Below are 13025 nucleotides of genomic sequence, written 5' to 3' on the forward strand. Positions count from 1 at the left end.
ATAGACAAGAAGCATGATAAGGTTTTCTGTTAAGGATTTTTAAAAATATAATTTGTGTTTTCTACCCAAGCAAACATCTTTATTTATCTTTTTGACAGTTTAATATTTAAATCATCCTATTGTGCATTTGCATGGGTCTACTAACGCAGGGGAGAATTGGCCCAGGTGTTCTAGACTATCGAGAATGCACTTGTGAATGATTTTATCAGGCTGAAGTACTTCAAGGTGAAAATCTGGCATTAAACTCTTTGCTCTGCTCATTTCCATTTGAAATGCTGATATTTCTGCTATTTCTCAGTGCCGGGACATTATTGTGCAACAGCAGAAGGTGGTACTATGCAAACCCACAGCTTGAATTTACTATTTTAGAAGTGATATTTATAGTAGTTTTTTTGTGGAGCTTTGGAGGGGCTTCTTCTTAACCAAATAAAATAGCACAATTATTTGATTGAGTTCTCATTCTTAGGGGCGCTTTCTGCAGTTTCAGCGATGACGTCCATGAAGTTGACTAGGTTCTCCTCATTGAGGGAGAAGCTTGAATCATTTGGAGCCACAATCCCATTTTTCTGCACTGGTTCAGTACTGATATCACTGATGCATTCAGTAGTAGTCATGGATTGAGTTGATAGATTGAGGTACTTGGAAGAAGTCACTGTTCCAGAAAATGCTGGGGAAGAAGCACTTCCTGCCTTGTAATCAAAGCCAGACACACGTCCGCTTTGACTTCTCATCCTTGACCTTCCCAGCATTGGGGAAGACAAGGGTGTGAATGAAAAGGTTGAGATGTTTGTTTCATGGCCTGGAGTGTTGAGTAAAGGATTTGAAAGGTCAGGGTTGTTGACATATCCAAGAGATTCAAGGGTCAATCTAGGACGTTTGCATTCCTGGAAACCAGAAATTTGCTTTGTATTGTTGGGATTATTTGTATTTGAAGAGCTATCTGAAAAGGGAGAATGTGGATTTTCAGAAATCAATAGTAAGCTGTTGCTGCTACCAGGGTTAAAGCTGTGGGATGAATCTAAAATTGTTTCTTTGCTGTTTAAGCAAAGATTTCTTGTAGCATCTTCTGCTACTTCAGCTACAACTTGACTGCTGTCCTCTGCTATAGTTTTCTCAGACGGTTCATTAAGGGGAGCAATTTTGTCTGCATTATTGCTAATGTGTTTGTCCAGATCTTCAGCTTTTGAGGCCAACATACTGCTGTTACTTCCTTGGTTTCCAGTAGGGAAGGTAGGAATGCTGGCTAGCTTGGAGGGCTTCTTTACAGGAATCCATTTGAGTGGAAATGTCATGGGTACGGATTGAATGGGTGTTTGCGGCGCACTGTAGTAGCCGGGCCTTTCATAAAGTGAGGAGGATATGAAGCTGTCATAATCCCTTGCCTCACTATCCATTGCGGCACAACCTTGAGTGGATCCGAAAGGTGAATTGGAGGAGGAGGAGGCTCGGTGAATTTTTGCAAAAGGTCTGTTGGGAGGAAGAGGCCCTGACTTGTGAAACCCGTTGGGTGTTGATTCTGAGCTCAGGAAGCTGAACATAGAAGCTGGTAAAAATGTGCTGCTCCTCTTCCTCGAGAGATTGATGCGAGGAGTAGACCTGGAAATATTCTGGAAGTTTGTTGCTTGAACTCCTAGCAGTCTGCCCAAGTTACTCAGAAGTGGGGTGGCGTGGTTAACTTCCTCATTCTCATTGATTTGCTCGAGCGGTTGGAATTCCATCTCCTCTTTAAGCATGCTGTAAAGGAATTAAACACAAGTCTTAAGCAAGCAGGTATAAAGCACGCATAAAGAATATGTCATAACTTGTATTCTGTACTTGGGCAGCAGAGCAATGCAGCTTCTACCTTATAACTCCAGTGATCCACATTTGATCCTGACTACACCCCCCTCAACCCCCCAGTACAGTGTAGAGTTTGCACATTCTCTCTATGACCACAAGGATTTCCTGTCCTATCCCAGAGATTTCAATAGACAACAGTAAATTACCTCTGACATATATGCTTGTTGGGGGATTCAGAGAGAGTCGATGGGCATGTGAGAAAGAGTATGTTACATAGAAATAAGTGTGGGAATAGGATTGGTAGGATTTTGTGGGTAAACTAACCTCCTTTCTTGTTGTTCAATATATTGTGAAAGCTTTCCAAGTTTTCAGTTGAAAAAATGATATAAAATTGTGCCTAACAAACCAAAATATCTGAAATTGGAACTCCACCTGCTAATTTCAGCTGCAGGAGCATGGGAGAAAATAATTCTGCCAGGATTCACAGATCTTCTTTCTATTCGACCACCCTTGCATAGAATCATGAGAAAATTATATTTTACTTGACTTTAGATAGAATAAATGTGACAACAAACAACTTGTCAACAAACAAGCAACCCATGGCAATTGGAAGTGTCCATTTTGAATGGATTTTATTTTTCTGTTTCAATGTTTTTTTTTTCCCCAGGGATTTATTTGAGCCAAGTTATAGGATGACTACTGCTGTTTCAAAATGTTACGACAATCTATTATAGGATTCTGTCATTCTGATGAATGAAGTATTAAGGAGAGATGTTTGCAGAAACTATACGTTTCTTTCATTAATGCCTTCTCATCAAAATAAAAGTTGTATTGCAGCTGTTTTGGGCTTTGATGGTTACAATTTGAAACTATCACCATTACTCTGATTATGAACTTGGTTATTTCTATGGAGTGAATATTTATTTAATTTCTCTACATAATTTATTAACTTATAGACTCACTTTCACACAGAGGGTTGTGGTTCTGTGGAATGCTCTGCCTCAGAAGGCAGTGGAGGCTAACTCTCTGGATTCTTTCAAAAAAGAGTTAGATAGAGCTCTTAAAGATAACGGAGTGAAGGGATATGGGGAGAAGGCAGGAAAAGGGTACTGATTGTGGATGATCAGCCATCATCACAGTGAATGGTGGTGCTGGCTCAAAGAGCTGAGTGGCCTACTCCTGTACCTATTGTCTATTGTCTATTGACTCTTCATCTCATTTTCTTGATATTTATTGCTTATATATTGTTACTATTTCTTTCCTTTTATATTTGTGCTTTTTTGTAGTCTTTTGAACACTGGTTGAATGCCCAAGTTGATGTGGTGTTTCACTGATTCTATTATGATTTTATTTGATTGTGGATTTACCGAGTACGCTCATAAGAAATTGAATCTCTGGGCTGTATCTGTACTTTGATAAATTTACTTTGAACTTTTGAATTTTAATAAAGGTCTACACAGGATTATTCCATGTAATTTAACAATTAATATATTATAGAAGGTTATTTTAATCTTTTGTGGACCGAATTGACCTTTAATTCCATTTATAATTTAGCTCTCTTCAATTTTGCCGATTCTGTGTAAACATATATCAGTTTTTTTTAGTATTTAGTTTATAGAAATTGGGTTGCGGAATATGTTTCTAATGAAGAAGGACTTGCTACATCTCCTACAACCCCCAGATATCACTGTTTGCTTCCATTTCTTTGTGGAAAATGCACACCATTGAAAAGTTTCCACTGGAGGCAAAATCAGTAGCTGGAAGATGCTCTTTATTTTGAACCATCTTCTGTCTTCAGCGATGCTCAATTGGTTGTGGTTCTGTTAAGGTGTCTGAAGCAGTGCTTTTGTTCCTCCTCACCTCTTTATGATCCACTTGCTAGCATTAGGTGAAGGCAGGACCTTCCCTGGTTGTGATACCTCCATAATCAATTATAAGTATCATTTTATAACGGGGGAACATAGACAATTGGGTACTACTAAAGGAAAAAGGAATAGAGGCATTTAGCAGGAAAAGTTTAAACATTGTAACTATAATAGATAACTCACCTTGCTGCCAAACTAGATGTGATTCCAGGGTTTTATAAATAAAATATAAGGTACAAATACAAAATATGCAACAATTTTTACACAAATCATTGCTTAGGGTCCATTATATAATTCAGAGCACTCTCAGGAATTATATGAAAGAAAAGAAACTCAGTAGGGCTGAGATCTTTTAGTTATGAAGAAGACAAGAAAATTTGCCGTACTTTTCATTTGAAGAAAATAGGGATCTGTTGAGATTTTTTAAACAAAGTTTAAGTTGAAGTTTATTGTTATCAGACTGCACATCCACCAGATCACAATGTATGCACAAAACATATATCACACATAGCACATAAAACAAAATATTACCACAAGTAAGTTAATGATATATAATTCAAGGTGCATGTAGTGCGCAGCACAGGTAAACGATACAGTAAAATGTAAAATGCTCACTGTCCTAGTGATGACCCCTCGGTGGTGGCAGGATATTCATTAGTCTCACAGCCTGGAGAAGAAACTGTTACCCAGTCTGGCAGTTCTAGTCCTGATGCTCCTGTACCTCCTTCCTGATGGTAGCAAGTCAAAGAGATTGTGGAATAGGTGGTGGGGAACCTCAACAATGTTTTGGGCCCTCATATACAACACTCCTGGTAAATGTCACAGATAACGAGAGGGAGACCTAGTGATTGGTGGTTTTTACCATCCTCTGTAGGGTCTTGCAGTCCAATGCCTTGCAGCTTCCATACCACAGGAATTGATTCAGCCAGACAGAACACTCTCAAAGGTCCTGTGGACAGTTGTTAGAATAGGGACAGGGAGCCTTACCTGCCCTCAATCTCCTCAGACCTTGCTGTGCCTTCTTGACTAATGAAGAATTGGGGTCCAGATTAGATCGGAGGTTATCTGCACACCAAGGAACTTTATGCTCTTCACTTTCTCCACGGCAAAACCATTGATGTGCAATAGAGAATGGTCAACCTGCACCTCCCTGAAGCCCACAATCATCCCTTTTGTCTTGTCCACGTTGTTGTTATCACACATTTGACAGGCCTCCCTGCCTCCTCTCTGTATGCCAATTCATCATTGTTGATGATGAGGTGAACCACAGTTGGATCATCAGTGAACCTGGCAATGCGATTTGAGCTGAACCTGGCAGTGCACTCATGTGCCGGCAGCAGACGAGCATGCAGCCCTGGGGGACACCATAGCTCAGCAGCATGGAGCTTGAGATGTTGCTGACAACTCAGACTGACTGAAGTCTTTCATTGAGAAGTCCAAAATCCAGTTAGAGAAGTGTTGAGTCCCAATGAGGACAGTTCATCCACCAATCTCTGACGCCGAGCCGAAGTCGATGTACAACTACCTGGCATCTCGAACCCTAAGCAGTGCATGAACCTCTACAGTCAACCATGGTTCCTGGTTGCCCTGGCAGCGTAGTGCTTAATCACAGTAATATCCTCAATGCATTTTCCTAGGTGGCCAGACACCAATCCCGCATACACATCAAAGGTAACATGATAATTGTAGATAGCCACTTCCCTGAACATGCTTCAGTCTGTGCTTTCGAAAGAGTCTTGCAGCATTGAGGTGGTACCTTTTGGTTAGGTCCTGATTGCCTTGTGCACTGGCTTGACTCATTTCACCAGTGGCCTGTATGTAGGGAATATTAAAATGGATATAAGGTCTGAGTCCAAGGCAGTGTAGTGGCATCAGCACTGAACTTCAAGGCAGATGGTCCTGAGTTCAAACCCAGCCGGGTCCCAACCTGGGCAGCAGCTGTATCTACACGAAGAAAGGCCTGGCAACCTACTTCCATATCTTGCCATGAAACCCCTGTGGGCCATGAGGTCACGAAGAGTCGGACTTAACGACTGAACAACAAATCCAAGATGATTGCAGGGGGCAGCTATGTAGGATCAATTAACGCTGGTATAGACCAGGTAAAATATGTTCTCTCCTCTGGTTGCGAAGTTGACATGCTGGTATAACTTTGGCATGACTGTTTTTAAGTTTGCATGATTGTGAAAGGATCATTGAATTTGAATACTTCCGTCCTTGTTTTTCATTCTGAAATCATGTGTGAAAAATTTTTTTTGCACCGTTTGTGAGGTATTCCCATAAATTTCCTGTTGGTGTCCTGTCCATCAGGAAATTGGCATTACTGGGAGGTAGATCCTAATGTAGGTTTAATTTTCCTGTTGCATTTTGTGCAGTGTACAGCAATGGAATCAAAAGTCATTACGTGTGCGTGTGCAGTATAAGTAACCGTAATGAAAAGAGTACAACACATGAGTGATAACATGGAGAAGAGTGAGCATGGATTTATGGAAAGAAAGTCATCTTTGGCTAATCTATTGGAATTCTTTGTGGATGTTACTGATAGATAGCTAACCAGGAACCAGCGGATGTAGTACATTTGGATTTTTGTAAAATTTTTATATGCAATACAGGCCTTGGTCAACAAGGTTGGTAGACGTAGAACTGGAACTATTAACTGCCATGAATTGAGAATTGGTTATTGGACAGTAAACGAAAAATGGAGATAAATCCTTCTGGACTGATAGGTCTGTGAGGGCTGGAATTAGTGCCCAATTGTTCGTAATCTATATCAAAGATGTAGATTAGGGAAAAATATGAGTACATTCATCTTTGTTGCACAACACAGAAAAGCTGCGTATTTTCTAAATGGTGATAGATGTTCAGAGAGATCAAAAATTGCTAATGTGCAAGTCACCAAGGGCCAAAATGCAGGTGCATACGTGATTAGGAATTCAAATGATATATTAGACGTTATTATGAGAGGATTTTCATAGCCGTTTTTCAATTGTACTGTCTACTGTCTCTCTCTAATGAAGGAAATTCTTGTCTAAGATTGAATGCAGCAAAGATTCAATAGCATGGTTCAGGGGAAGCATGAGAAATAATTTAGTACACTAGACTGCAAAAGCTTGGAAAAATGAGAGAGGCTCTCATAGAGAGTTATAAAATTTTTACAGTGTTTATAGGATGGATACAGGGAAGATGTTTCCTCTCTCTAAAAATCTAGAAACTAGGGGATCAGAATAAGAGGTTGGCTATTTAAGACTGAGGTCTTATCTGCTTTTTGTACTGTACAAAAGGACATCCCCTATAATTGTTATTTTGAAAAAATGTTATCAGCATGTCCTGCTATGGATTGAAGATTCCGTGAACTACTAACTACACATTCATTGGGATGGGATCATCCTTAGTTAAGTTTGGCTGTGGGAATATTCCGACCCACCAAGAAAGCTACATGATACATACTGCCAAAGGACATTCCCATGGATCAAAAGACAAATGATGCACTATCTATTTGTCTATAAAGCAAATAAAGTTAGTTCTGTGTATGAAGAGCAGCAGTCCACTTTTAATACTGTTGGAGAACCAATCCACAAGATGCTCCAATTTTGTGATTTTTCTGACTTGGCGTTAGCACTACATGCAGCACCCAATTAACACACTGAAAATCCAATTTCTAATCATTAATATTTTGCTTGCTAGGGAGCCATTAATCAGAACATATAATTTTAAGATAAGAGCAAAGGAAATTAACAATGCAGTAGATTCCGGTCAATTGGGACATGTCGGGCCCATTTTGGCCCAATTAGTTGGCTGATCCAATTAGCCGATTTCATGGAAATAGTTAAAAGGTATCAAGAAGACTAACTACTGAGTAACAACTTATGTCTTTAAATGAAATAGAGAACAAATTAGAACACTACCAATATCTCTAGGTACTATAAAACTTTGTATTCGTTCCTAATAGTTATTGATGAAGGAATTCCACTGTTGTGTTCTTTTGATGACTGCAGTATTATAAAACTGTGTATTTGTTCCTAATAGTTATTGACAGAGAAATTCATCTAGATTACATTTCTGTGTTCTTTTGATTGACTGTAAATGAACAAAATCAATGCAGATACCTAGTGTAGATAATGGGTTGTGTTCAGACCCAGAATCAGGTTTATTATCACCAGCACGACATTTGTTACCTTAGCAGCAGCAGTTCAATGCAATAAGTGATAATAAATAAAGAAAGAAATAAGTAAATCAATTACATTAAGTATATATATTTATATTAAATAGTTAGATCAAAAATAGAGCAAAACAGAAATGATATAAAAAAAAGTGGGCTAGTGTTCCCGGGTTGAATGTCCATTTAGGAATCGGATGGCAGAGGGGAAGAAGCTGTTCCTGAGTCGCTGAGTGTGTGCCTTCAGGCGTCTGTAGCTCCTTCCTGATGGTAACAATGAAAAGAGGGCAAATCCTGAGTGATGGGGGTCACTGGTAATGGACGTTACCTTTCTGAGGCACTGCTCCTTGAAGATGTCTTGGGTACTATAGAGGAAGTACCCAAAATGGAGCTGACTGATTTTACAACTTTCTGTAGCTTCTTTCGGTCCTGTGTAGTAAACATTCCCCCCCGCCCCACCATACCAGGCAGTGATGTAGCTTGTCAGAATGCTCTTCACTTTACATCTATAGAAGTTTTTAAGTGTTTTAGGTGACAAATCAAATCTCTTCAAACTCCTAATGAAATATAGCCACTGTCTTGCCTTCTTTATAGCTCCATCAAAATGTTGGGACCAGGTTAGATCCTCAGAAATTTTGACACCCAGGATGTTGGGACCAGGTTAGATCCTCAGAAATCTTGACACCCAGGAACTTGAAGCTGCTCACTTTCTCCCCTTTTGATCCCTCTATGAGGACTGGTATGTGTTCCCTTGTCTTACCCTTTCTGAGGTCCACAATCAGCTCTCTTGTCTTACTGATGTTGAGTGCAAGGAAAGTTGTTGCTGCGACACCACTCCACTAGCTGGTATATCTTGCTGCTCTATGCCTTCTCATCTCCATCTGAGATTCTACCAACAATGGTTGTATCATCAACAAGATTTATAGATGGTGTTGAACTACACGTAGCCATACAGTCATAGTGGGAGTAGAGCAGTGGGCTAAGCACACACCCCTGAGGTGCACCAGTGTTGATTGTCAGTGAGGAGGAGATATTATCACCAAACCGCACAGATTATGGTCTTCTGTTTGGAAATTGAGGATCCAATTGCAGAGGGAGGTATAGCGGCCCAGGTTCTGTAACTTATCGATCAGGACTGTAGGAATGATGGTATTGAATGCTGAGCTATAATCAAAGAACAGCATCCTGACATAGGTGTTTGTATTGTCCAGGTGGACCAAGGCTGTGTGAAGAGCCATTGAGATTGCATCTACCATAGTCCTATCGTGGCGACAGGCAAATTGCAGTGGGTCCAGGTCCTTGCTAAGACTGGAATTAATTCTACCCCTGACCAACCTCTCAAAGCATTTCATCACCATAGATATGAGTGCTACTGGATGATAGTCATTAAGGCAGCTCATACTACTCTTCTTAGGCAATGGTATAATTGCTGCCTTTTTGAAAACAGGTGGGAACTTCTGCCCGCATCAGTGAGAGGTTGAAAGTGTCCTTGAATACTCCTGCCAGTTGGTTGGCACACATTTACAGAGCCTTACCAGGTACTCCGTCGGGGCCTGCCACCTTGCGAGGGTTCAACCTCCTTAATGACAACCTAACATCAACCTCCAAGATAGAGATCACCCTGTCACCGGGTGCAGCAGGGATCTTCACAGCTATAGTAATATTCTCCCTTTCAAAGCAGGCATAAAAGGCATTGAGATCGTCTGGTAGTGAAGCATTGCTGTCATTCATGCTATTGGGTTCCTCTTTGTAGGGAGTAATGTCTTGCAAACCCTGCCAGAGTGGACGTGCATCCGATGTCGCCTCCAACCTCGTTCGGAACTGTTTCTTAGTTCTTGAAATATCTGCACAGGTTTTAGTGAAGTTGGTAACAATTGTGGCATACATATCCAGATTCAAAGATGAATCCCTGAATATAGTCCAGTCCACCGATTCAAAGCAGCCCTGTGCTTCCCTGAACCATACCTTCTTGTTCTTCACTACTGGTGCTGCAGTCTTCAGTCTCTGCCTGTATCAGGGAGTAGAGGTACAGCCAGGTGATCAGACTTTCTCAAGTGTGGGCATGAAATAGCACGGTAGGCATTCTTGATGATGGTGTAACAGTGGTCTAGCGTGTTGTAGTACAAGTGATTGTTGATGGTAATTATTTAGTTACATTTTCAAGCTGGCCTGGTTAAACTCCCTCAAAATGATGGAGAAAGCATCAGGGTGTGCTGTTTCATGCATGTTGATCCCATTGCTCAGATCATCTAGAACCTGTTTGACATTGGCCTGAGGTGGAATGTATACTGGTACCAAATTGATCACTGAAATCTCCTGCGGCAGGTAAAATGGGACAGCACTTAACTGTGAGATATTCCAGGTCTGGTGAACAGAATTGGGAGAATGCTGATACATTTGTGCACCAAGGGGAGTTGATCATGTGTCATAGACTTCCACCTCTGCTTCTGAGAGACTTGCCAGTCCGATCCTGACAGTGCATAATGAACCCATCAATCTGAATACTGTGCTCAGTATGGAAGGGGGTTAATCAGAATCCTGTGAAACAAAGGATGCAAGTGTCCTAACGTCCCTCTGATTCAGCACCCTAGCTCTGAGATCTTTGATTTTATTAACTAGAGACCGCAAGATAGCAAGATAGTTGGTATTGGGAGTTGAAAACCCCGTTTTCTAAAACAGACCCATTTCCCTGAATGGCAGCCATGTTTCCTACGAGGAAGTTTATTCTGGTGAGAAGTACGGCCACAGTGGGCATTGTTTCCGTTGGTTTTAAGCGGTGATAGTTTATTCGGCTATATTAAGATATCTTTCTTAACTGTGCAGAACTCGGAAACAATTGTGATCCTCAGCTGTATCAGGCTGAAGTGGGAATATTTAATGATATCCATCCACCTGTGGTGCATGAGATTGCTGTCTTAAAGGCACCCTTGGGCAATATTTCATACATACAATCATTCATATAATGCTTCTGACGATTGCATCCTCCAAATCTTCATTTTCATTGTAATATTCAAGATGATTGTTGATACCTTCAATTCTTTGTAATTCCTAACTTGTTGAAATAATGAAAATCATTTCATTTTCACTCCCAGTTGTTTCTGGCATCTTCAAGACTGAACGCTTGACACCACGGTGAGCAAAACAATTCAGAGTTGTTTTACTGCTTATTTCTCACCAACTATGAGTGACAAAAATCATTGCTGTTTGAATGCAAACACATGTGACTGATGGTATTTAAAAACTGATCATTCTAAACGGGATGTGGTATCTAACGGCCACGCAAGTGCACGTGACTGATGCTAATTATAGACTGTTCAGCAACAGTCTCCTGCATCAATTAAGCAGCATAGTGTCCAAATAAATGAAGGAACATTTTTCTTTATTTAGTTTTTGTTCTTTAAGCATTGACCAAAATAAATAGCTGCCCCAGTTAATTGATGGCCCAATTAATCAGAATCCACTGTACATTTTTTTCTCCAGATGTTGTTTGTGCATAAAATTCCCCATTATAAGCTACAATGGAAATAATATTTTACAGGCTTTAAGAAGGGAAGGGGATAAATAGCAGGGTTAAAAAAATCAGGCACAGAGCGAGGCAGAGTCAGATGGGACAATTCCCTTTCATTAATCCATTATAGAGAGTAAGCCCATAATGTTTTTTTGTGTCCTGCGATTTTATAATAATGCTGGAACCCATAAGGTCAAAGGGCTCAGAAAGGTTTTCTTAATGTCCCCTGCCTGTTGACTTCTTCTGGAAAATGTCTTTACTGAATAATTACCCATTATGTCCCTAGTTGAAATAAATTTCAAACATTTACTAAGACCAATCATGTGAAAAATTGCTGCTTGTGTACTAAAAGGTGGGATTATGAGACATCTTTAGAAGGAAAGAAGGCAGCAAATAGGTCGAGAAAGGAAAAGGAATAAATAGGTTTCTAAGGAATTAAGGAATAATAAGTTTAGTTCTCCAAGGAATAAATAGATTGTGATAACACAGAGCAAAAGATAAAATGCAAATATTCAGGTGACTTCACCTGTTGGAGTCAATGTACTTGTCTTAATAGTTACTTGAATTTGCTCGTCCTGGAAGAACTTATTTTAAAAAGATATATTGCACACACACTTTTCAAGTAGCATGTATAATTTTGGCCTGAGTTGTTACAGCAGTCAGCAGAACCATTGCAATTATTTTTGCCAGCTCCATAAAATTTGTCAACTAAGAAGCTAAACAGAGAGATTCTTGTGGATTTTGAGTCTCGGCCCAAGACCTCGACTGTTTATTCCCCTTCTGATGCTATCTATCCTGCTCAGTTCCTCCAGTGTTTTGTGTGCTACTTAAAAGTTAAATGGTTTACTTAACCTGGTGTCAAAAGTGGAGCCAAGGAAGGAAGGTTTCCAGTGTTCAGTTGTTGCAACTGTGTATGGAGGCTTAGGGTCATTATCATCCCAATATTTGTCCTTTTCAAGAGCTGGTAGGTTCTGGTGCATCTCATCAACTGCCAGGAGTGAAACCTCAAAAAAAAAGTGAAGAATATGAATTTCCAGCCTTTCCTGGCAAACACATTATTTGTGCAATCATTTGCTTAATAAATTTGTTATTTCTGAATAAGGAGCTTTCTCTCCATCAGAGGGTGCTTTACTCTTAGACTACCAAATAAACAGAAACTGTTACAGGTCAGCCTGTTAAAAATTGCTTAGTAATTGTGAATAGTATAGAATTGTTAGCAAGCTATGTTTTATATGTGATGTAATTTGAGTTTCTGTTTAGCTGATAGTATAAAGACTAGTGCCCACATTTCTTTGTGATTCAGCTTGATCCTTGCAATGTTACGTTGGACTTAACATGCTCCCATTAGGAGTCCCAGACATCAGTGAGACATTACTACTTGTTAAGCTCTGCTTTGCAGACAAGACCACCTCAGCTCCCCTATGACGTTCAAGATTCCAGTCCGACCAGTTAGGGTCAGAGCTCACAAAAACCCTACTTGTGAGGGAGAAATGTTACATTGTGCACCTTTTGAAAGCTGACATCACAACTATCCCATTTAAAGTAGGGTAAAGATATATTAGCTTGAGGATAATGTTCTGATTTTCTGGAGACTAAATATTGTGCTATAGGTACAACATTCCAACAGTCAAAGCTGGAGTTTGAAGTTCTTGAGATCCATCTATTGGCCAGACAAATGGAAACTATCATCCTATCAGTTCATTTCGCTCATTACTTG

At 40.0% G+C, this 13025-nt stretch overlaps 1 protein-coding gene across 1 annotated transcript in view; it reads right to left on the reverse strand.

Moving 5' to 3' along the window:
• Positions 1 to 440: 440 nt before the first annotated feature.
• The window catches only part of best1 (bestrophin 1), a 35203-nt gene continuing 22618 nt past the window's right edge, over positions 441 to 13025 (reverse strand). The window contains exons 8-10 of the mRNA XM_072272942.1: positions 12161 to 12312; positions 1492 to 1734; positions 441 to 1386 (exon numbers count right to left, since the gene is read on the reverse strand). Coding sequence (XP_072129043.1) covers positions 441 to 1386; positions 1492 to 1734; positions 12161 to 12312 — 1341 coding nt within the window. The remainder of the gene's footprint in view (positions 1387 to 1491; positions 1735 to 12160; positions 12313 to 13025) is intronic.

The sequence above is a fragment of the Mobula birostris genome, chromosome 11, assembly GCF_030028105.1.
Source record: "Mobula birostris isolate sMobBir1 chromosome 11, sMobBir1.hap1, whole genome shotgun sequence".
In the NCBI taxonomy this organism is placed as follows: Eukaryota; Metazoa; Chordata; class Chondrichthyes; order Myliobatiformes; family Myliobatidae; genus Mobula; species Mobula birostris.